Source organism: Coloeus monedula (genome assembly GCF_965178545.1).
Source record: "Coloeus monedula genome assembly, chromosome: 14".
Classification (NCBI taxonomy): Eukaryota; Metazoa; Chordata; class Aves; order Passeriformes; family Corvidae; genus Coloeus; species Coloeus monedula.
Window position 1 is genome coordinate 20452421 of NC_138794.1, and position 22997 is coordinate 20475417.

The following is a 22997-nucleotide window of genomic DNA, read 5'->3' on the forward strand; positions in this document are numbered from 1 at the left end:
TAGCAATCCCACTTCGGCGTGTGGTGCTCCTACCCCCCTTACCCGCCGTGGGTTTGCGCCTTTTCCCCGTCCCCAGCCTGGCGTGGGGATTGTATCAAAACCGATACCCTTCCTGCCGTAAAAAAGAGAAAAGGCAGCTTGGGCTGACTTCCCACTTTCCTTTCCCCTTATCCCTGTAAGCCGGGTCCCTGCGGCGTCTCCGCTGCCCCCTCCCCCTGTGCTGGCCTGGGGCCGTCCCCGGGCTCTCCGGGGACCGTGTCCCTGCCGTGGGCGCCCGGGGCGGTCCCGCCCCGCCCGCGGCCCGCCCGCCCCGGGCCATGATCGCCGTCTCCATCCCCGCGGCGGAGCCCCCGGCGGCTGCGCGCAGCCCCGAGCGGGCGCACACGGTGAGCGCCGGGGCCGTGCGGGGCTCGGGGTCCCCCCGCCGCGGGGTGCGGGCTCGGCTGCCCCCAGGGACGGGTGGGTGGCGGTGTCTCCCTCTGCCCCGGGCGCTGGAGGTCTCCCCGCTGTCCCCAAGCGTCCCCCGGCTGGCCCGGGGGTGCGGGTCCCCGCCTTCCGCCGGGGGTCCCTGCCGGGGGAGGTGTCCCTGGTCTGGGGGTGCCCAGGTTCCCGCGGGGGAGTCAGGCCGTGCTCCCGGGGGGATTTGGTGTCCTGCGTGCTCTGGGAGCGGAGGTTGCTGCCTGTCCCCGCGGAGTGCTGCCGGCGGCGCACACTGACCCTCTGCTTTAAAGGAGGTCGTCCCTGCTCCGGGGGTCCCCTCTGGGCCCGGCTGTGCGGGATGATCCTGCCTGCCCCCACCCCCGTGGCTGCGGAGATGGGGGTGTGACGGTGGTTCCCCTTTTCCAGAGGGATTGGGGGGCTCTGCCTCCACCCTGACCCAGGGGGGTGGAGGTCTCTGCCTGTCCCGGGGTGTCCCGGCCGGTGGGAGCACAGACCCTCTACCTTTGGAAGGGGGAGAGGTGCCTGTAGCCCCCATGGTTGGGGGTTCCCTTCCTTCCCCGGGATGCCCCACCTGCCCTGGGACTGGAGGTCCCCTGGTTCCCCCAGGCGACCCTGAAATGTCCCAGCCTCAAGGGTTGGAGGTCCCCAAGTACCCCTGGAGGGTCCCCACTTGCACCAGGGGTCTCTGCCTGCCCTGGGTCCTTGCCGGGGGCACCCTCTGCCCTTGCAATCGGGAGTGTTCCTGTCCTGCGGGTCCCCTCTCAGCCCGGGGGTGCAGGGTCCCGCCTTGTCCCCGGGGGTCCCCACATCCCAGGAGTGCCTCCACCTGCCCCAGGGGTTAGAGGCTCCTCCTGCCTGCCCTGGGATCCTGTTCTGGGGTCCTGTCGCTCCCACGGGGTCCCCATCTGCCCGGGAGGGTATCTCCATGTGCGTCAGGGATTGGGGGTCCCCAAGTGTCGCTGGGGAGCCTCACTTGTCCCAGGGGTATCCCAGGGGCCACCCTCTGTCCCTGATACTGGGGATGTTCCTCTACCCTGGGAATCCCCTCTGACCCCAGAGGGATACGGGGTCCCTGCATATCCCTGGGTACCCCCATCTGCCCCAGGGTTGTGTGTCCCACATCTGCCCCGGGGGTGGCATGTCCCCAAGTGTCCCCAAATGCCCGGGAGTGGCTGTCCCTGCCTGCATCCAGGGGATCCTGGGGTGAGAGGGAGGGAAAGACAGTGACCCTCTACCCCTGGAAGGGGTAGGAAAGGGGAATAGCTGGCGAGGGTGTCCCCTCTGTTCCCGGGGGTCTTTGTCATACCCCTGTGCCCCCAGGATGGGGATGTGTCCTTCCCCCAGGAGTGCAGGATCCAAGTGCCCCTGAGGGGTCCCTGTCAGAGCACTCTTTACACCTGGAACCCTCTGGCCTCAGGGTGTTGGTGGGTCCCTGTCTGTCTCTGGGTGCCTCCTCTGCCCCAGGCATGACGGTGCCTGCTTGCCCTGGATGGTGGAGGGTGTGGGGCTCCTAACGTGACCACCGGGGTGTCCCCACATCGTCCAAGTGCTTTGGGGATTCCCAGCAGTCCTACCTGCTCCCAGGGGTCCCAGCTATCCAGGTGAGTGAGGAGGCAGGGGGAGAGAAGGGCAGATAGAACCATCTGCCCTGAGGAGGAGAGGTCCTTATGGATCCCTTTCTGGGGAGGGGGACACAAAGCCCTTGAAGGGGAGGGGATGGGGCTCCCTGGCCCAGGGGGTGATGGGCAGAGGTCCCCACAGGGTTCCTTTCTGGGGTGGCTCCTCTACCCTTCTACTTTGGGGGGTTCCCTGTGGCACTGTAGGCTGGAGATCCCTGTCTGTCCTCAGGGGTCCACCCTTGAAAGCAGGGGGTGTCCCTGCCCTGGGGGATCCCCACTGGCCCTGGGGAGTGGAGTGGGGGGACCTCTGGTCTGGGTGTTCCCTCTGGCCCTGTGGGGAAAGAAGGGGTTCTCCTGCCTTCCCCAGGAGGGATCTATCCCTAGGTAGGGGGCCTCACCTGCCTTGGGGAAAGATGAGTTGTCTCCCTCTGTCCCAGTGGTTTGAGGTCCCCATGTGCGCTTCCTGGTGTCCCTGCGTACCCCAAGGTGTTGGGGGTCCCTGCCAGCCCCGGGGTCCCAACTGTCTGGCGGGGTTTGGTGGGGGTTGGGATGTCACACCTTGCTGTGTTCCCCTCAGGAGGGGAGAAGGGTGTCCCATCTGCTTTTGGGGCTTGGCCTGGTCCCATAGTACCCCCATTGGCCATAGGGTGTTGGGGGGTCTGCCCTGGAGGTTGGGGGACTCTGCCTGTCCTGGACAAGTGGGGGTGGAGGGTCCCAAGTGTCCTCCCCAGGTGTGTGTTAGAGGCTCCTACCTCCCCTGGGAGACTGATGAGGATGGTGAGGGTGGAGAGGATGGTGAGAACAACGAGGATGGTGAGGCTGGGGCTGATGACAGGACGCAGTGTCTGTCCCTGTCGCAGGTGTTCCGGGTGGAGGTGCTGTGCAATGGCCGGCGGCACACGGTGACCAAGCGCTACAGCGAGTTCCAGGCGCTGCACAAGCGGGTGAGACCCCCCAGCTCCACAGGAAGGGGACATGGGAGGCCTGGCCTCGTCTTCTGTGGCCTGCCCTGATGCCCCACACTCTTCCCCAGATCAAGAAGACCTGCAAGGTCCCCGACTTCCCCCCACGCCATGTCCCCAACTGGATGCCCAAAGTGCTGGAGCAGCGCCGGCAGGGCCTGGAGCTCTACCTGCAGGTGAGGAGCATACGGCAGGTTTGGGGTGGTTTTTTTGGGGTGAGGAACGCATGCTGGTGGGTTTGGGATGGGTTTTTGGGGTGCTGACCCCCTTGGAGCACTGCAGGGCGTACTGTACCACAACAAGGAGCTGCCCCAGGATGTCCTGGACTTCCTGAAGGTGCGGCGATGCCAGCAGATCCCCAAGGCCAGCAGCCCCCCGTGAGTAGATGAGTCCTGCCGGCACCATGGTTATCCCTCATGGCACCGGGATTGTTCCCCTGGCCTGTGTTAGGCACCCCAAGTCCACGGGGCTGGGGACAGTGGGGACAGGCTGAGGGCTGATGTCCCCTCTTCCACAGCAGCACCAGACTCCGGCCCTCCCAGCGCCCCATCGTCGGCTTCTGCTCCGATCCCTACGTGCGGCCACACGGCACTGGTAAGGAGCAGGGCCGTGGAGCAGGTCTCCAAAACCTCCAGAAGTCTCTTCTGGGCCCCACAAAGGTGCTTCTCCTTTAATGGGGCCCAGGAGGGAACAAGTTGTTCCAGCTGTTCTTTCCTCACAGACCTGCTCCCCAACACCGTCCTCATTGGGGTCCTGCAGGGCCTCTACCTCGCCCCGAGCTGTCTCCCCGGCCAGGCAGCGCCCCGAGCCTCTGGAATGAGTTCCCAGACACCCACCCAGCACCCAGGGACGCAGTGGTGAGGAAAAGATCCTTGTGGTGAAAACTCACTGCTCTCCCACCACCATGCAAAGTGCCTTTGTTGGGAGAGCAGGAGCTCTGCCTTCCCCCCTGCTGTTTTGGGCTTGCAGTATGAGCCTTTGGATGCTGAACGGTGCTGGAAAACCTCTCTGTGTCCAGGCTTTGGTGCAATAAATCTCTTGGATTTGACTGACTGGCAAAGTGCTGTGCTGTGGAATTTTGCAAAGCAAACCCAGGGCCAACTGTGGCACTGCTCCCAGCTGGATGAGAGGTGGAAGAAGGACGGCTGGAAGGCTGAGGGGCACATCTAGGAGAGGGATGCAGAGTGATCTGCAGCCCTCTGAAGGCAGGAGAGAGGCAGCTCTTTAAAAAAACACATTGGTCACATTTATTGGTGCATGTGCTTCTTACAAAAGTGATGGAAGAGCAGCTTGTGCCCCGTCCCGCTGGCTGGGAGGCAGCAGGAAGAGAGGCCGGGCACTGGGACACAGCAGGACCCAGTGGCGCCGGGGCAGGGGGAGCACGGCAGCCCCCGTCCCACAGCCCCTCACAGCCTGGCAGGGCCTGGTCCCGTCACTCTTTGGCGATGGCGAACGGCTTCTCCACCTCGATGGTGCCACAGTCGACGATGGTGACGTCCTTGAGGGGCTTGTCCCGGCTGTCCGTCTTTGTGCTCTCCACCTTCCGCACCACGTCCTGGGTGGAGCAGAGTGTCAGAGTGGGACACAGGGGCAGAGCCAGCTCGGCCAATCCTCGCCCGGTCCCGCTCTCCCCGGAGCACCGACCCCTTTCCCTCTCCCATCCCTCACCATGCCCTCCAGCACTTTGCCGAACACCACGTGCTTCCCGTCCAGCCACGGCGTCTTCACAGTGGTGATGAAGAACTGGGAGCCGTTGGTGTCCTTGCCGGCATTGGCCATGCTCACCCAGCCCGGCCCGTAGTGCTTCAGCTTGAAGTTCTCATCAGGGAAGCGGTCTCCATAGATGCTTTTTCCTAAAGGTGGGGACAAAAAGGCCACAGTGGTCTCACGGAATATGTCGGGATAGGGGTGTGATGGTGGTGGTAGCTCCAAAACAAGTTGGCTGGCTCTGCAATTGCAGAGTAGGGAGTAGCACTGATGCCACAGGGACACATGAGACATGGGCTGCTGGAGGGAGCTGGAAGCACCCCAGGAGCTGGGCAGGGGCATCACACCCCTGAGGGGCTGGAGCGGGAGGCTCCCAGCACCACAGTTACTCCAGCCCTCAGCTCTGCTCCGAGGCCACGTCTCTGTGAGCTCCATGCCCACAAGTTCCCAAGCTCCAGCTCTATATTGGTCCCAGGGACAGCCCTGCAGTGGTTGGAATCGTGGCTGCTGTCTCACTCTGAGACAGTGGTTTGGATCCACAAAGTTACCTCCAGTGCCATCACCGCGGGTGAAGTCTCCTCCCTGGATCATGAAGTCCTTGATCACACGGTGGAACTTGCTGCCCTTGAAGCCAAATCCTTTCTGGATGTGTGGAGGGAGAACATGGAGTGAGGCAAAGGGACAGACCAGAGCTCCATGGCCCCAGCACTGCCCCAGGGCACCGAGCAGGAACCGAGCAGGGGCAGGTGAGGCCCAGGGTCCCACACACCCCTCACCTCTCCGGTGGCCAAGGCCATGAAGTTCTCCACTGTCTTGGGCACCGTCTTGCCAAAGAGCCCGATGACGACGCGGCCCACATCCTCCTCTCCGATCCGCAGGTCAAAGAACACCTTGTGGGGGGCAGAGGAAGGTTGGGGGGATCAGGGGAGCCGGACTCACCTTGCTGGGCCAATCCACCCCCTGGAGTCCAACTCACCAGCTCCAACCAGGCCCCAAACCTCACTGGGTGAGGTTGGTTGTGCCCCACCCCGCCGGCTGCATCCCCCCTACCAGCCTCACCGCTCACCCCAGCTGGGTCCGCCCCCAGCCCAGGCCCCCCCACCTCAGCTTCCCCAGAGTTGGGCCCAGCTGTTCCCAGGTCTCCTCCCCCCTTTCGGGTGCTACCCCCGACCCCCCCCGCGCTGAACCCTTCCTCCCTCACGGCCTTACCCCTCTCTCCCCGTCCGGGCCCCCTCAATCCCAGATCCCTCCAGCCCATCCAGGGCCCCTCACTCCACCCTCCCCCCTCCCCCGGGCTCCCCCGCCCCATGAGGGCTCCCCCCACCCGAAGTCTTTCCCAATCTCCCCCCGGCGGCCCCGCCTCGGCCCCCCCCGACCTTGGCGGTGACCTTGGGTCCCTTCTTGCGCTCGTCGGCGCGGGAGGCCGCGGGCAGCAGGAGCAGGAGGGCCGCGCCCAGCGCCGCCGCCGCCACCAGCACCTTCATCCTGCGCCGCTCGCAGCCCGGCCACAGCGCCCGCCGCGCCGCCGGCATCCGGCCACGCCCGCCGCACACCCCCGCCCGCGCCGCGTCGTGGTACCGCCCGAGCTGCGCGCCCGCCCGCTCCGCCCGCCCGGGCGCGACCAACCGCGGCCACAGGGGGGGAACGTGGCACCTTCCGGCCGGGCGGAGCGCGGGCGTCTGCCACGTTGCCCCTCGCTGGGCGGCCGCGGCGCTGTCAATCAGAAGCGGAACGCGAGATGATTGGTCGCTGAGGGGGAGGAGGCGGGAGAGGGGCGGGATCGAGGGTGGCGATGGCCAATGGCCGCGGCCGGAGGGCGGGAGCTGTCCCGGCGCGTCCCTGGTGTGTCCCGGTGTGTGCCTGGTGTGTCCCGGTGTGTGCTCCGGGCCGCTGTCCCGGCGTGTCCCTGGTGTGTCCCGGTGTGTGCCCCGGGCCGCTGTCCCCGGGCCCGGCGTGTCCCTGGTGTGTCCCGGTGTGTGCTCCGGGCCGCTGTCCCGGCGTGTCCCTGGTGTGTCCCGGTGTGTGCTCCGGGCCGCTGTCCCTGGGCCCGGCGTGTCCCTGGTGTGTCCCGGTGTGTGCCCCGGGCTGGTGTCCCCGGGCTGGTGTCCCCGGGCCCGGTGCGTCCCCGGTAGCAGCAGCGGCGGCCCACCGGGCAGAGGGACATGGAGCGGCCAAAGGCGGTGACCGCTCGGTGCCCGTGCCCGCGGCGGGAGGACGAGCCGAGCCCCCGGCGAGCCAAATGGCTGCGGGTCAGTCTGAGCAGTCGCGTTAAAGAGATGCCACCCGAGGGCCAAACCACCTTTGAGAGCAGCTGGCACTGCCCCACACAAAGACACCCGCACCGGAACCGAGGTGTTCCCATGCTTGGAACCTGCTCCACAGTGATCTCTCGTGTGTGACATTTTGTCCCTTAATTCCCAGCCTTAAATGTCCAATTTTTAGCATGAGCTTTCATTTCCCGTTCCCAAAAATTTGTCTTGGGACATGTGACAAGGAGATGAACCTCAATGTTCCCTCCCTGAACCTTGGAACCAGCATCTCCACCTTTGAGATTTATCTTTTTGGGGCTTGACACTGACCCAGACCTGATGAAAACCTAATTCCCACATGTTCAACTAACACCAGGATTTGCAATCTCAGACTGATTTGGGTTGGAAGAGATCTTCACAGGTCCAATCTCTGCCATGCGCAGTGACACATTCAGTGATGGTGCTAAGCTGAACGTGGGCACCTGCAACACCACAGACAATCCTGTGTACTTCCAGCCTGACCTCTCCTAGTATTTAAGAGGAATTTGGGCTTCTCTCACTCCTTCCTGCAGTTTTTATCCCACAGCCTTGCCAGGGGGGCAGGTCCCAGTACCCCTCTCCCTGTGGTGCCTCTCAAGGGCTGCCTCAGGACAAGGCATCCTGCATTCCAGGACACAGCTGAGGTGGGAATGTGCTGGCCCAGGGAGAAGGGAAATCAGTGCCACTGCACCTTGGCCGAGCTCCGTGGGGCTGAACTGCCCATGGCTGTAAAGCACAAAGTGTTGAGGTCCTCTACAAGGTCTCACCCATGCACTGCCCCCTCCAAGGGGAGCAGAGGGTGACACAAGTGCCCAGGAGAGCCAAAGGACAACAAAACACAAGTGCCGTGGTCAGGCTGAGGTAATAAATACATCTATTAATGGAGAACAATGCAGCAGTGCAATGTTTTATTGAAAAAAAATAATAATCATCTCACTTGATACCTCAGAAGACTGCATCGCAACGTTGGTAGGCCAAGAGCGGTGTCGGGGGCACCCGCGCAGGGAGCCCCCGAGAGCCCTCCCCTTGCCCGGGGTCTCCCGGCTGCTGACCACTCCCGGCAAGGAGAGGAGGGATTGCCCAGGTTAATGCCCTACGTTCTTCCACAGCATGGCTGGCTCTCCTCGTCACCTCCAAGCTCCCTGGGGACAGTGGTTCCCTCAAGCACAGGACCTGCTGTTAACCTGCTTTATTTTCTTTTTTTTTTGATTTTTTTTTTGTTAAAAAGCCACCCCACATCTTTGCCCTTTTTTGAAGAGTCCAACGTACGATTATAGTGCAAGAGGGCTTGGTACAAGTGAGCATTACCAGCATGCCGTGGGGGGACAGTCCTCCCCTACAAACACATCATTGTAGGATTAAAAGAACACCGTATCTCCGGAGAGAAGCTGTAGTGGGTCACCATGAAACAGCTTTCAAACCAACCCACTTAAAAACAAGGTCAGGAAAGTTTCTAAACAATCAAATACATTCACTTAAAAATTAACAAAAAAAACCAAAACAAAAAAATAAACCGAAACAAAAGAAACCAAAAAACATTTAAGAACAAAACCTGTTGAGATGGCCCCTTTCCCCCCCACCCTCCCTCACCCTGCAAACACTTACATATGCTGCAACTACAAGCTGCTCCTTGAGCGGAGGCAGCGAGGAATGACCAAACACGGCAGGAGATGCAGAAGGAATCGAGTTCTGGTGACAGGCACTTAGTGGGGCTTGGGAGGGCAGCAACAGAAGTGTCTCAGGGCCCGGCTCCGTCGGCAGCGGGCAGGGCAGCTCCCCGGGGAGCGCCTGTGCCCCTGGACCCCCCTCCCAAGATGCCAAACCATGGTTTCCTACAGCAGAGAGGGGAATGCCTGTGCCAGAGACACGGCTTCTGGGAGCCACTGGCAGCGGAGGAGTTTGGGAAGAGGAAGGTGGAATGTGACCATGGCCACGTCCTCCCTGTGGCAGGAGGGGACCGGGCCGCACGCCTGGCACATGCCTGCGGGAGGTGAGCGGTGCCCTTCCTGCCCCGTTCCCACCCCGGCCCACAGCCCGGCTGGAGGAAAAGTGCTTTGCTAAGGGGAAGGAGGTGCACGCGTGAGCCGAGGGCTCCGCGCCTCCATTGCGCTTGTTGGGATAAGGCATGGAGAGAACGCGGCAGAGAATGGAGAACAGATGCCCTGCGGGGATCCCAGCCAGGAGCGAGGCTTTTCCACCCTGGCACCACACCAGTGTCTGCCTGACTCAGGAATGCGTGAGGAGCAAGCCCAGAGCTTGCTGCCCAGGCTGATCTCCTGCCCTCTAAGCCTGCTCCAACCCAGCCAGGGAAACTGAACCTCCTGGCAATGCCACTCTGTGAACTCCAAGCTACATAGATTATCATTAAACTGAATAAATGATAATGAGATCTAGTCTCTCCACTTCCTCCCTTCATGCTCTCTAGGATTTTGGGGTAAGCCAGGCCCAACTTTATGACAAGTGAGCAGTTCCAGCCTGGTCTGGTGTCACACATGGAAAGACAAAGTCGAAGGAACCTATTCACAACCTCCCCAAAGCTGCCTGAGTTCTCTCACAGCCCTGCCACCTCTCCAGTAACCCCTGGCAGCCTCATCTCCTCCAATTTGGGCAACGCTGCAGTTGGATGCAAGACTTCACTGTTTTTCTGGGTGTGAAAAGCACCCCAAGCCCTTTCCTTGCTATTGGTTTGGCTCGAAGTGGTGCAGGAGAACCGTGGCTGCTCCCGGGGCGCAGAACTTGCGCCTGCCCCATGCTCACAGAGAGGATGTGAAGACGATTCCAGTCAAACCTATCTGACCATTGGGAGATGGCAACAGTGTTAAGGCATGAAGTATCCTCTCCCCTGCTGGGGAAACTTTGCTCCCACTAATGTGTTCTTGCAGAAGGTTCCCAATCACTCCAAGGAGGGATTTGGGAAGGCTGCCTGGCTGCCCACACCGAGAAACGCCCAGGCTTCAGGAAATGGCTGTTTCTCAGGAACCTCAATCCTGATCTACCTCTTAAACCAGCACAAATTCATCAGGATCAGCAAAGCCAGTGCTGTTCCCTCTGGCCCACGCTGGGTGACAGCCTAGCGTCTCCCGGCCCGCTGGGTCAGGCACGGTGTAGGAAACCATGGAAAGGACATTCACTGGCAGCTAGGAAGGGTGATTGGAAATTCAAGTATGCTTTCCTCAGCGCACGGCCCAGGGTGGGTGTTGAGAGCCCCAGACTGGCACGAGGGTCCTGGGCATCCCCACTCAGGGGCATTCCATGCACCCCACCGTCCTCCCCGCTGGATGTCTGCCTGCGCTGGCGCGGCCACGCAGAGATCCACAGATACAATGTGCATCTGTAAATGCTAAAAATAATAAAAAGTGCAACGACGTCAGCTTCTTTAAAACAATCCACACTGCTCTGTTACTGTCAGAGGAGGGAGGTGTCAAGGGAGCCGGAAAAAAAACCCTAACTGGAACAGTAGATTGCAAATTTCTCACAGCTTGCACATTACAGTGTAACTGTTCCCAAGGAGCCATAGAGGGAACCTGTCTCTTCCTGCTGCAGCAGTCAGGCCCTTCTCCCAGCAACTCTCCTGCCTGCCCCACATCCTCCTGCCCTCTCCACAGCCAATCGAGCCTATGGGATTTCTTCACTTAAATTAAGGAGGGAGGAGGACAGAGGAGCAGAGTGCAGGGGAGGGAGGGGAGGAAAGTGAGCAGGAACTAAGCACAGTCCTCAGGTTTGTGTGAACGATGCCTTCGCCGTAAACAACAGGAAGGAGGGTCAGCCAGCCAGCCCCCCTCCCAGGGCGACCAAGACCTGAGCCAGCCACAGTCCTGGTCCCAAAAGGAGCTTCAGGCTTGGAGTGAACGAGGGAGACCATTCAGCAGATCCACCCCAGAGTGGTTTGTTTTGGAACGTTTTCTTCTCTTTTTGGTTTAAAATGTCACTTTTTTTTTTTTTTTTCTCTCTTCCTCCTATGCCTCCTCCTCCTCATCCTCCCTCCTAAAGAGAAGCCCCTTGCAGTGAGACAGGGCAGGAGCTGCAGGCATGGTGGTTCCTGCAAGGCCCAGGAGGCACCGGTCACTTGTGACGCTGAGCCGTCTTCTTCCGTTTCCTCTTAAAGAAGCAGCAGCACCTGGGGCACAAAGGACAAGGAGAGTCAGCCCCGCGCCTGGCACCCTGCGATGTCCCCGCCATGTGCCCACCATCCCCCCGCCTGTCCTCATGCAACAGCACCTCTGCCCGCCCGGCCCAGGCCCCACCACGTTGCCGGTACGGGGGGCAGGTGCTGGTGGGTGGATGACACCACCAGCCCGGACTGGGAGACCAGCCACGGCCAGCTGGGGTGTCCCACTGCCAGGCCCCACAGTGCTGGCCGGGCTTCTCCCTCCCAGGCTCCACTGGAGCAGCAACACAAGGAGCCATCTGGGAAAGCAGTAAAACAGGGACCCAGGTGCTCCACTCCCCCTGTCACACCCCAGAGGAAGTGGACTGGGATGGCGAGCCCTGGCTGCTCTTCCCAGCCATGAGAAGTTTAGTTTTCACCACCGTTCACTAAAAAAACAAGTTCCAAAGAGACCTCGGCTCAGGGACCAGGTTTCTTTACTGAACCTTTCACGATAACCAGAGCTTCCACCTCGGATCAATCACTCAGTGCTGGGATGCAGAACCCCTGCTTCTTCCCCCATCCGATGCGAGGGAGGTGCACAGGATGTGGGGAAGCAAGAAGGATGGAGAGTGGAGGCTGAGGTGGGGAGAGGAACGCCCAACGCAGCTGAACCGTAAGGAGCGGTGGGTTCCCTGTGGGATACACTGGGAGCAGTTGGCCAGATCCTATACTCCTGCTGGCTTCCTACAAGATTCCTTGGTGTTCAACATATATCTACCTTTCTACCCTCAGCCCACGGTCAGGAATTCTCTGCACCTCTGTGAGAGTTCTCCATCTGCTGGGACAGCTGTCCCTGGAGAAGCCCGGGTGATCCTGGAAGACTGCTCTTCCAGGCTGCTGGAAAGGATGCCAGGATAAGCAACCAGAGTAGACCACTAAATCATAGAAGATCCTGAGTCAGAAGAGACCCACAAGGATCATCGAGTCCAACTCCTGGCTCTGTACAATACAGCCCCAAGAATCCAACCATGTGCCTGAGAGTGTTGTTCAAACATGAGGATGCAAAGACCTTTTTTTCCTACAACCATCTGTTGCAGGCTAAAAACATTCCAAACCACTCTAACATCTTCTCCATACTATTTTTCACTGGGTCCTTCATGGAATGTCAGCATTATATCCCTGTCCTCTCAGAGCTGGAGGAACTCTCATCCAGGTGCTTGTCCCTGGGTGCAGGAGCCTCACTCCAGGGTGCAAAAGCGATGGGTGAGCACCACCTGCTGTGAACTCCCCCTGCAACATGGAGAGCTCCCATAGCCCCCCAAGAGGAGGCACCCCTCCCACTGCATGGACTGATGTCCATGATTTGTCTCTAGGCTCCTGAACAGGCCCGGTTTGGATGTGGGATGAGGAGAAATGCAAAGCCCTTGACCTTGCAGGGCAAGTGATGCCTCCATTGCTGCCCACCCACCCTGAGGTGTTTGTGTGCCACCTCAGCACCCCCAGCCAAGGCTGGAACCCCACCCCAGGACGGCATTGCTCTGGCATTTTGTTGTCCTGGGCCATCTGCCCCCATCTCCTGCTTTAGCCTGTCACAGTATTTCTCTCCCACAGTAGCCACCACCTTCCTTCATGGCTTGGGCGATGGTGAGTAAGGGGGACGTCACAGGGAGAGGATGGAGGATGCATGAGTGATGGTTTTGCATGCAGCGGGTAAGGGAAGAAGGGGCTGAGCAGCACTTGACTCCTTGGGCACTGAACAAAGGGAGCTGACTGACTGCTGGCTGGTTTTCCTTGTGACTGTCTTTTTAGGCTCTTACTCAGAGGTCCAGGGAAGGGTTCAGGAAAGGAAGTCCTGGCAGTTCAGACAGGCAGAGGCAAAACACCAAAATAAAAGGATAAGGCAGGCTGACAATTACAGAACGTGATCTCTCTGCATGCAGACGATGCCCAAGAGAACAGCCCCAGACTATGACATACAGAGAAGCCAGAGATGCCAGAGGTATTGGAGGCGATGCCTATGGAGAGCAGGGCAGAGTCAGTCTCCCATCCAACAAGGACATTCCTCGCCACACACGGGCTTGGTCCCCTCACTCTGTGGCAATTCCCACCCATCAGTCCTCCCTGGCGCCTACAAACTCATCTGAGTATCTGCTTGGTCCTCCACTTACTGGGTACGTGGTTTCCCCAAGGGGCTCCTCCTGGTTCAACCTGAAACACTACAGCTGCAGCTTCAAAACCCCGATAAAGCCCCAAGCTGGGCTTGGACCAGTGCTAACCCCAACCTTTCCACCCCTTCTTTCCTGGAGAAGCCCATTCACCTGCACCTCAGCTGGGTGGAAAGGAGCCACCTCCCACCTACCCTCTCTGAGTAGGGGCTCTGTTACTAATGAGGACTCCCTGGCCTTGTCCTTCCATGCTCTCTGGCCTGTGCTTCTCCAAGAGGAGACTTTCCAAGGAAGTGGCTGGCTCCTCTCCTCGTTACCCAGTGCAGGGTTTTCCCTTTGTAACCGTCTGCGTGAGGAATTCCTGCAAGAGGCTCAGCCAGCTTAGGCCCGACTCTGCCCAACTCCATCAGGCATCATCTGCTCACGGACATAAACGTTTGGGGGAGATGGAAAGCCAAATAGGAAAGAATTAAAATCCGATTTTGCATCCATCCATTCAGAGATCAGCTGAATCCCTCAGCCTAGTGTGGCTGGTTGGACACAGCCCATGCCCTCCCCAATATTGCACGTGGTCCTAAAATCAAAACAGCTCTGGGTTGGCTTTGACTTTGTGCCTTTTTAGCGTTTGGTGGGTTTGGTTTTGCCAACCCCAGTCTAGTCTGGTCCGCTCCCCCTTGCATGTGGACTGGAGAGAGGGACTCACCACAAGTTGAGCATTTTCAGGCAGCTACAGAGAGTGTAGAGAAAAAACACAGAAAGGAAGAAAGAGCGATTAGTTCACAGAGGTGGGATGGAAGCGAGTCACCGCAGCCATGCAAACATGCAGTGCAGAGTGGCAGACACACACCAGGCCTGCCCGCCGCCCGCCCCAGCACTCACACCACTCTGTCCTCGCCACCTCTTCCGTGGGCGTGAGGCCTCTGACAAACACCCGTTCTCCACAGAGGCACCAGCCCCGTCAGGTTCTTATCTGGGGCTGGGATCAGAAAGGGACTCCGGGCCACCATCTGCTCTTGTCCCCTGCAGCTCCAGCAGCAGAAGGGCCTGATGATGGATCCACACCTGGGACCTGCCCTCCAGCGAAACCCACAAGCTGGAATCCAGAGCTTTTCTCCAGCACACTCCAAGCAGAAGCATTTGCATTTGCTCTGCCTGTGGAGTGCCAGGGAAAGCCCATCTCAAAACACAGAGCCCAGCCCCAGCTCCAGCTCCTGCCAGCTCTCTCTGGCACCCTGTTCTGCAGAGCAGAATCCCAAAATCCTTTGCTCTTCTTGTGTGCCTGAGGGGATTTGTGATGAGAGATGTGAGGAAAGACAAAGTCCTCCCTGTGGCAAGCAGAATGAAGTGATCTATGCTTGGGAATTACAAGAGACCCCAAACCTGTCAGTGCAAAGCAGCTTATGCTCTGCTTCCCAGCACCTCCAAAACCAATCTGGGAGCCCACAAACAAGGGTTGGAGAGAGACAGGACAGCTCCATGTGCTGTGGGACAGGGCCTGGGTGGCACAGCTCCTTCCCACTTGCCTTGACGTCTCCCCCGTACACAGAGAGTGAGCTGGACCTGGCCTCACTGTACGAACACGGGCTGGAGACGTTCCTGGTTCTTCCTTGCACTGGGCTGTTGGATCAGAACTGTTGAGGGTGACAGTCTGCCCCATCCTAGGAGCTGCATGTCTGGGGCGACCCCCTTCAGAGCCCATGACGCCAAACTGATGGTCTCTGCCAGCCACACAACCCATATCTAAGAGGAATGTTGACCACTCTGGAAGCTGCTCCTCAAGATCTCCCCCTCCCTGCCACCTTGATGAGGAGCCTGCACCAAATCCGAGGCTTCTTGGGCTGCGAGGAGAAGGTTTCTCTGTGGCTTCTACCAGTGAGCAAGATCCCACACAGGCACTTCCCAAGGGACTGGGGAATAGAGAGCGAAGACCTTCAGGACAACCAGCACAGATGACACATACCTAGGGACCTTTTCCATCCAATACACCCTTCCTCGCACCCGCCACTTTTCCTCTTCACCCAGAAGTGCCAGCAAAGGCTGAGGGAAACAGTGGGGGACAAGTGGCACCACTATCACCCAGTGAAATAATAACCAGGCAGCTGGGCCACGTCTCAGCACCAACCTGTTCAAAGTCAGCCCTGGGCCTATTGGCCCCTCGCTTGGAGAGCGCCAGAACTCTGTGCGGACCCTGCAGTGACAGGTCCTGGTTTAGTTCAGAGGCAGCGAGAAGGTGCAGAAGGTGACACGATGGTGCTGGATGCAGGACAGGAGCCAAAATGGTCAACGCAGCAGCTCTGACAGCAGCTCTCACTTCTGACCACAGGCTACAGGAGAGGTCAGCTTAGAGGGAGCACTTCCTCCTCCACAAGCTGCTTCTGGTTCCTTTCACTCAGGTTTTACAGGGCTGGACCAAGAGAACCCCAGGGAGAACTACCCATCTCTGCAGGAGTCACTTCCAGACTGGATACCTGGCACCCATCTCTCACAGCCAGAAATGAAGTGACAGCTCTCAGACCACTGATCTCTTTGCTGAGCTGTCTCGAGCTACTCCTACACTCACAGCAGGAGAGCACAGTGCGTTCTCCCTCTGCAATGGGGGACACTCACTGGGATTCCTGAGATCAGCTCCTGGTATTTTGGTATCTGTGCTCCTGAAATGTCTATCTGGCAATACATGCTCTGAGTAAAAGTTATGTTCTCCAGGCATGACAAGTGTCAAAGAGAAGCAGCAGCAGCAGCAGCAGCACTGAAGGCACCATGCACAAAAGCAGCAATATGCAAGGAAAAGGGCATGGGACACGAGCATTGAGGACTTTGCCACACAAAAACGTCCCCACTCGCTTCCCAGGAGAAGGATTAATGACCAACCAGTGGAAAGCCTGTTGTAAAGGAAACTTACTTAGCTTCCTCCACCACCTCCACCTCCGCCTGCGCTGTGATGGGCGCGTTGGAGTGTGCTCCTGTTGGGTCATCCACATTCAGCTCCCCGTTGGTTGAGCTCACCACCTGCAACACAAAGGAACACCCCATTCATGAGGCTCCCTGGCAAGAGCTGCTGTGGGAATGGGAAATCTGACGACTATCTGTTTGCTCCTGTCTCTTTGCACACTCTCAGGAGGCTCCTGGGCTTCATGGGTGCCTTGGAGTCTCCAGGCTGGAGCAGCCAAAGCAGAGCAGCAGGCAGGGGGCTATGTGTGGGTTCCCTAGCTCACATTCCTGTGCCCAGCACATGACTTGGCATCGAGAGGCCCCTCTGGGAGCGCAGGCACTGGTGTGAGCACTGACTGCCAGCCCTACCTACACACATGAGCTGTATGATGCTGATTGTTTTCTCCTGACATTTTTACAGGTGAGCAGCTCAGTCCCATTGCCTGACAGTACTGTGGGCAGAAGCCTCATTCCTCACACAGCCAATCTTGGGAATTATGTCCTCGCCCCAAAGCTACCGACACATTCCCTCATCTCTTTTTGCCTCACACCTTCGATGATGGCTCACTCCAGCTTTTCCATTACAGGGATAACCATCCAGCTCCCCAGCTCCCAGCAGCTCCACTGTTGAAGATTAGGATTACTGGTTTTTTTCTTTCTCTCAGGGAATTTTGTCCCATCTGTTGCCTAAGAGTGGCACAAGAAGTGGCCACAAAAGAAGTGGCCAAGGAGGGGGAAGGGTGCTGGCTACTCTCTTAGATGGGGGGTTTTCTCTTGGGAAGGGCAGAGATACCTCCAGATTTTGGCTGGGGGGTGAGGGGCTGGGCTCAACTCCTCGCTCACTCTCTCACTCTCGGATTGGAGGGGAATGGTCGAGTTGCTGCTACTGTGGGGGAAAATTCACTACCACTGCGGAGTCCAGCCTTGTACTGCTTTTTCCTTACTGTGGGTCAGCCTTTGCTCGTAAGAGCAGCTTTTGAACTGGGACCTCATCAACACCCTACCTAACTGGAAAGGACCCTCACCATTTGTTCAGGTGCCTCAAGGGAAAAACCCGGGACTCTGACCCCCTCTCGCCTTCCTGGAGGGTACCTGTGCAGCAGCTGCCGGTACCCAGCACCACTGCTTTCTCTGCTACTGCTTCGGGCTTTTTTGATACACATTAACCCAGCACCCTGCGCCAACCCTGACACCCCACAGCTGCTCCTACAGCTGCGGAGTTTGTGATACATTTCGTTCGCCACCCCAGGGTGTGTGTCGGTGTGACCCAGCCCACTGTGGGGCTGGGGCTGTGTAATGCCAATCAATCCCAGCCCATCCCCTGGATCGAGTTCCCCAAGAGGCAGACTCAGAGGGTGGGTCGATGGGCGGCTCAGAAGCCTAAGCCGCACCCCCTGGGCGGTGCCCGGGTCCAAGCCGCCTCCCCCGCTTCGGGAAAATTCCCGGTTACTCGGTTGTTCATTGGTTCTCTGTTATAACTCCCGCCTCTCGGTTTACCCCCAGTGGTTCTTGTTAAATTGTATCCTCCCCCTGGCTTGTAACTCATTGGTTGTTTTCCCTTTTGCCACGGTTTTCAAATTCCCTATAAAACTGAGGACAAGCCTCGGGGGGCGATCCCATCACATTCCATCCCTTCCGAGCTTGTTTGGGTTGTGAAACTTCTAACAATAAACCTGTTAGGAGTCAGACCCGAACAGCCTCTCTCTTCCTTTGTCTCCGAGCTAATGTGAGCCCATACCATCGGCTCCTGCCGTGTTTCCTCTGCAAAGAAGCCAGCTAGCGAGCTCAGCCAGCAGCTCTTTTCCTGATGCCAAAGTTGCTTCAGCGACGCACAGAAGAATGCAGCTGGACTCTCTCTGACCGGGGGCTTGCCAGAGCTCATGCCTCGAGTACAAGTACTGCGTTAGGTGTGCACATCCCTGCCATTCCAGCCTGCTGCTCCGAGGATCCTGCTGCAGTCCATTTCACCATCCAGAGGGGAACCAGGACCGGCTGCCCCTGGGGGTTTGTACAGGAAGCCTCTTCTCCATCTCTCCTGCCGGCTCTCCCGCCATCACCGCGTGAGGGAGAGAGGCGGCCGAGCTGGCGGCACAGCGCCCCCTGCAGGCGCGGGGAATCCCCGCAGCCGCCCTGCCCGGCCGGGAGCCACCAGCGCCCCTGGCGGCCGCGAGCGGAGCTGCAGCGAGGGGAAAGGGCTGCGGCCGGGAGAGGCCGGCCCTGGGCTCTGCTGCTGCTCCTTGGTGCTGCCGGTGTTGGTGCTTGTTTGTCTTGTTACCCACACACATACTAGTAAAGAACTGCTATTCCTTTTCCCTTAATTTCAAAGTTATATAATTCAGAGGGAAGGGGGTCATACTCTCCATTCCAAGGCAGGTTCCCACCTTCCTTGGCAGACACCTGTCTTTCGAACCAAGGCATCCACATAATTTTCTGGATAACTAATCACTGCTTCATTACCACAACAACCCCCAAAGCAACCTGCATGGGATGAAAGTTTGCCCGGCCCTTCCATGCTTCACCTGGATGTCAGCACAAGCTCCGGCACCTTGCTGTGAAAACCAGGAGCTGCTCTTGGCTCCAGAGCTGTAAGGATGCCCGGTTTCCATCCCCCGCTTCTCCTCTTCACCCTTCTATATGGTAAAAGGAGGCATCTCCCATGGGGTGGAGGTAGGGGTGGTACCCAGAACTCCTGGTGGCTCTGGATGATCTGACCACCAGGGATAAAGGGAAGGAAGCCCTTGGTGCAGACGTCCCCTAGTCAGCACGCTACCTTAATTTCGAACACTTCAGTCCTACCAGGAGCTGCTCTTTCTGCCAACCAGGCCCCTCGGGCTCTGCCAGGACAGGTCAGGACTTGGCTCACGGTGCTCAGAGCTCTCCTTGAGTGACAACTCCTTGGTCCTCACCCCTTCCCTGACTCATCACGCCTGGGCTGTCCCAGGTTCTCCAGACCCCCACGCCTCCCATGCAGCTCTGCAGAGCGCTGGCACTTAATCGCGCTGTTCCCAGGGCTCTTCCCACACTTTGTTCAGCTACTTGTTAAATTCCATTTTACAAAAGGCTTTGATTTTCCTCCTCACTTTTCATGTGCCGCCACTTCATTTTCATGTGGCAAATTCCACCTTAAAGGGAATGGCAGCTCGAAGCTGCTGACCTGCCAAGGTCCAGCACGAGCTGGGGCGTCTGCTGAGGAACAATTCCAGCCTCTGCAGTTTAGTAGCCACACACAGCTCATTTCCTGTTCTCAACTGCAGATAAGCAGGATTTTAGTGCTTACAGTGGCACAAGGAGCTCATAAACTGCTCAGGTTGGCAACTCTTCCCATCTGATTCCTAGGGCTGCTTCAGTCCTGCTGTCACAAGGAAACATTCCCCTCACATAAAAAAATACGAATAAAAACATCTACTCTGTTCTGAGTGCTGAAGTTGCACAATCACAGAATGGTTTGGGTCAGAAAGCACCTTTTACAGTTCATCTAATCCAACCCCCTGACATGGGCAGGGACACCTCCACTAGAACAGGTTGCTCTAAGCCCCATCTGGCCTGACCTGGGACACTTCTCTGGGTCACTCTCTGATCACATCTGAGAGCAGAGCTACACATTCATCAGGTCCACCTTATCTTTGTTTCTCTGCTACCCAGTAAAATATCTTTAAATTAAGAGGACCCTGGCTAATCAAGCCAAAAACGCATTGAACCCAACTCAGTATCAGGAATAAGTAAAAATGTCAACCTAATCTGCATTTTCCTCAGGGACATCCTGCACTACCTGTTTCCTTGACTCAGCTCTGTCCTGCCCCAGGCACTAATTTCCATTTCACCAGAGCCAGTGTTCAGGGTGTTGTGTCTGACAGCAGACCCAGCTCTCACAGCAAAGCTCTGCCAAAGAGGCAGCAGTATCAGAGTTCTGGTTTGCTTGGATGACTCCTGCACCTTCTCTCCACCTTGTCCAGCCAGCTCACTCTGGCTTTAGTGCCAGAAGGTCCCTCAGTGAGCCTGAGTGACAACCAGGACAGGTAGGGCTTCACGAACAGGAATTTTTCAGGAATTTTCCAGGAATTTAAAAAGACTGGTAGTGCTGGCTCCAACATTGTCTGTTGCACATCCTCAGCTCATCTCCTTCCAGTGGAACCCTCTGGAGATCCACCTTGTGCCCACCGTGCCCTCAGACTGGTGGTAGTCTTCCTTGGAACAGCTCAACTCTTTTCCCAACATTAATGGGGATAATGTCCAACAAATCCTACTTCAGCTTCCTGTACTGCCCTAGAGCACCTCCAACATAAGGTAGAGGGTGCTTTATAGACCAGACCTACTAATACCACTCCTTTCTGTCTTCAGTTTAACAAATTTGAATTCAAAACAGCTTAAAAAATTTTGTTAAAACAGTAAAAGCCACGGTGCTGGACATCACAGCTCGGGTCCCTCCCAAACCACAGCTTGAGCATGACATACGGGACAGGACCAGTGAAATCGCTCTCCTGACCGCAACATTGCCGCAATTTGAGGAGAATTCAGGGGGTTTAACACAAAGGCTGCACACAACAGGAGGAAGAGGTACCTGCACTGATCCTCCATGTCGATCTGCAGCCAAATGAGATGTCAAGTACGAGGTATTTGTCTGCCGGCTCGGCTGGATTTCCCACTCCCCTCGGCGATCGGATGATGCCTGCTCAGGAGTTCAGGAGCATGAGAGAAAGAGAAGAGAGGGCAAAAGGTGAATGAGAAGAAATAAAGGTGTGTTGGTTAGTGAGTTAGTTTCTTTGCAGAAAGCAAGGTATTTGCACTTTTAGCTGGTCTAAAATTCCCCTTTACCAAGTGCACTCATTATTTACCTCCATGGTGGCTGCAGTGATCCACTGTGTGAGTGGATTTCATCTCTTCTAGCTGCTGAATGAAGGGAAAGATCTATTCTGGAATTAATTTCTTTAGACAACTTCACTTCCATGGATTTCAGCACAGCCACAATCACACCGACAGTATTTAACTACGTCTGTCAGGCCACACACACCAGAGCACTTGGCATGGCAGCAAGATGAGATTCACAAGCTCAACCTCCCTCAAATACATCTTTTAAAACTAAAATTTGCAACATAAACCAAAGCCAAACATTTCATTTCACCCAAAGGCAGTTCCACACACTGATTCACCTGCGCAGTGCAGAAGGAAACATCCACCACACCTGCTTGACTGGAGAGAGGGTTGGGGGCTTTTTGGGTTTCTGCAGAAAAGTAGATAAGAAACTTTGGCTAACAAGTTTCCTCTTTGTTCCCAACAGATGTAAAGGTCAGGTGATTTAAATTACTAGAATTTCATCTGTTTTATTAGAAGAATCACTTTGCACTTGCACATGAAGCTCTGGTGGGTCACTACTGGAGGTTAGGATTTTTCCTTTTGTTTCTTTCTCTCTTGGAATTTTGTCCTATCTGTTGCTAAGAAACAACAACTACCCATACTTAAGAGAATAAAAGACGTGGCTGGGAGGAGGAGGGGGAAGGGTGCAGCTGGCTACTCTCTTACCTGAGGGATTTTCACTTGGGAAGGGCAGAGCTACCACGAGATTTTAGGCTGAGGAAAGGGGATGGGGCCAAGCTCCTAGCTCCCTTTCTCTGTCGACATCGGAGGAGGACGGTCAAGCTGTTGCTTATGCGGGGAGAATTCACTGCCACAGCCAGAGCCCAGCCCTGTATTGCTTCTTCCTTACTGTGGGTGAGCCTTTGCTCATAAAAGCAGGCGTTGGACTGGGACCTTGTTTTCACCCTACCTCACTGGAAAGGACCCTCACCATCTACTTGGGTGCCTCAGGGGAAAACCTGGGACCCTGAGCTCTGAGCCCCTCCGAGGGAGCCTCTCCTGGCCGGGTTCGGGATCCGGGCTGCCGCTGCCCAGCCCCACTGCTTCTCTGCTACTGCTCCGCTACTGCTACACTCTAGCCCCGCACCCCCTGCCCCCAGCTCCTGCTACAGGTGGGGAGTTTCATTTGCTACTCCGGAGTCTGCTCATCCCTGCTGTCCCGGCTGCCACGCCGAGGCTCCTGCTGCAGCCCATTTCGCCATTCAGCTCTCCCGCCATCACCGCGTGAGGGAGAGAGGCGGCCGAGCTGGCGCCACAGCGCCCCCTGCAGGCGCGGGGAATCCCCGCAGCCGCCCTGCCCGGCCGGGAGCCACCAGCGCCCCTGGCGGCCGCGAGCGGAGCTGCAGCGAGGGGAAAGGGCTGCGGCCGGGAGAGGCCGGCCCTGGGCTCTGCTGCTGCTCCTTGGTGCTGCCGGTGTTGGTGCTTGTTTGTCTTGTTACCCACACACATACTAGTAAAGAACTGCTATTCCTTTTCCCATAGCTTTGCCTGAAAGCCCCTTAATTTCAAAGTTATAATAATTCAGAGGGAAGAGGGTCATGTTCTCCATTCCAAGGGAGGTTCCTGCCTTCCTTGGCAGACACCTGTCTTTAAAACCAAGGCAGTCACCCAGCTTTGATGATAGCACATCCAGCACTCACCTAAGACCCAGGAGGATCTCAGCACACCTGAACCCAACTGACCACTGGGAAGAACGGTTCCCAAGACTGGGAAGTGTGGGACAAACAGATCTGTGCTGGCCTCAGGCCTCAGCTGAATGAGACACCACAGATCTGGCCAAGAAACAAGAGGATCCAGTGAATAAACCCAGGTTTTGAGCAGTGAAGGCTCCAGACACCTTAGAATAAACTTCAACAATCACTAGCAAGTTGTCATTCAATTAGAACAGGAACACATACAAAAAGTAGGAGAATTAAAAGAGAAGTCTTCATAAAACATCCATTGTT

At 57.4% G+C, this 22997-nt stretch overlaps 3 protein-coding genes across 7 annotated transcripts in view; 1 reads left to right on the forward strand and 2 right to left on the reverse strand.

The window, feature by feature from the left end:
- Positions 1-229: 229 nt before the first annotated feature.
- Positions 230-4082, forward strand: SNX22 (sorting nexin 22). 2 transcript variants are annotated; one of them, XM_082291113.1, is made up of 6 exons: positions 230-386; positions 2921-3004; positions 3094-3198; positions 3305-3399; positions 3540-3616; positions 3744-4082. In XM_082291113.1, exons 1-6 carry the CDS (start codon positions 318-320, stop codon positions 3881-3883), a joined length of 570 nt encoding a protein of 189 aa, XP_082147239.1. In that variant the 5' UTR covers positions 230-317; the 3' UTR covers positions 3884-4082. The 2 variants fall into 2 exon arrangements, with proteins under 2 accessions (XP_082147239.1, XP_082147240.1); XM_082291114.1 differs by having other exon boundaries at positions 3543-3616.
- Positions 4083-4245: 163 nt separating this feature from the next.
- Positions 4246-6349, reverse strand: PPIB (peptidylprolyl isomerase B). The gene is made up of 5 exons (XM_082290446.1): positions 6106-6349; positions 5506-5619; positions 5278-5371; positions 4691-4875; positions 4246-4577 (listed from the first exon to the last, which is right to left on the reverse strand). Exons 1-5 carry the CDS (start codon positions 6259-6261, stop codon positions 4455-4457), a joined length of 672 nt encoding a protein of 223 aa, XP_082146572.1. The 5' UTR covers positions 6262-6349; the 3' UTR covers positions 4246-4454.
- Positions 6350-8677: 2328 nt separating this feature from the next.
- Positions 8678-22997, reverse strand: part of CSNK1G1 (casein kinase 1 gamma 1) — a 104676-nt gene continuing 90356 nt past the window's right edge. For 2 of the 4 annotated variants that reach the window (XM_082290510.1, XM_082290511.1), the window contains exons 12-15: positions 20759-20866; positions 16172-16278; positions 13976-13999; positions 8678-11134 (exon numbers count right to left, since the gene is read on the reverse strand). In XM_082290510.1, coding sequence (XP_082146636.1) covers positions 11080-11134; positions 13976-13999; positions 16172-16278; positions 20759-20866 — 294 coding nt within the window. In that variant the 3' untranslated portion in view covers positions 8678-11079. Of the gene's footprint in view, positions 11135-13975; positions 14000-16171; positions 16279-20758; positions 20867-21347; positions 21419-22997 lie in introns of those variants that run through there. The other 2 variants (XM_082290512.1, XM_082290513.1) reach the window with 2 other exon arrangements.

Coding starts and splice junctions, on each gene's coding strand:
- SNX22 (XM_082291113.1), top strand. CDS start 318: ATGATCGCCGTCTCCATCCCCGCGGCGGAGCCCCCGGCGGCTGCGCGC. Junction 387..2,920: donor GCCCCGAGCGGGCGCACACG/GTGAGCGCCGGG, acceptor TCCCTGTCGCAG/GTGTTCCGGGTGGAGGTGCT. Junction 3,005..3,093: donor TCCAGGCGCTGCACAAGCGG/GTGAGACCCCCC, acceptor ACTCTTCCCCAG/ATCAAGAAGACCTGCAAGGT.
- PPIB (XM_082290446.1), bottom strand. CDS start 6,261: ATGCCGGCGGCGCGGCGGGCGCTGTGGCCGGGCTGCGAGCGGCGCAGG. Junction 5,372..5,505: donor TGGCCTTGGCCACCGGAGAG/GTGAGGGGTGTG, acceptor CCACACATCCAG/AAAGGATTTGGCTTCAAGGG. Junction 4,578..4,690: donor GCAAAGTGCTGGAGGGCATG/GTGAGGGATGGG, acceptor TGCTCCACCCAG/GACGTGGTGCGGAAGGTGGA.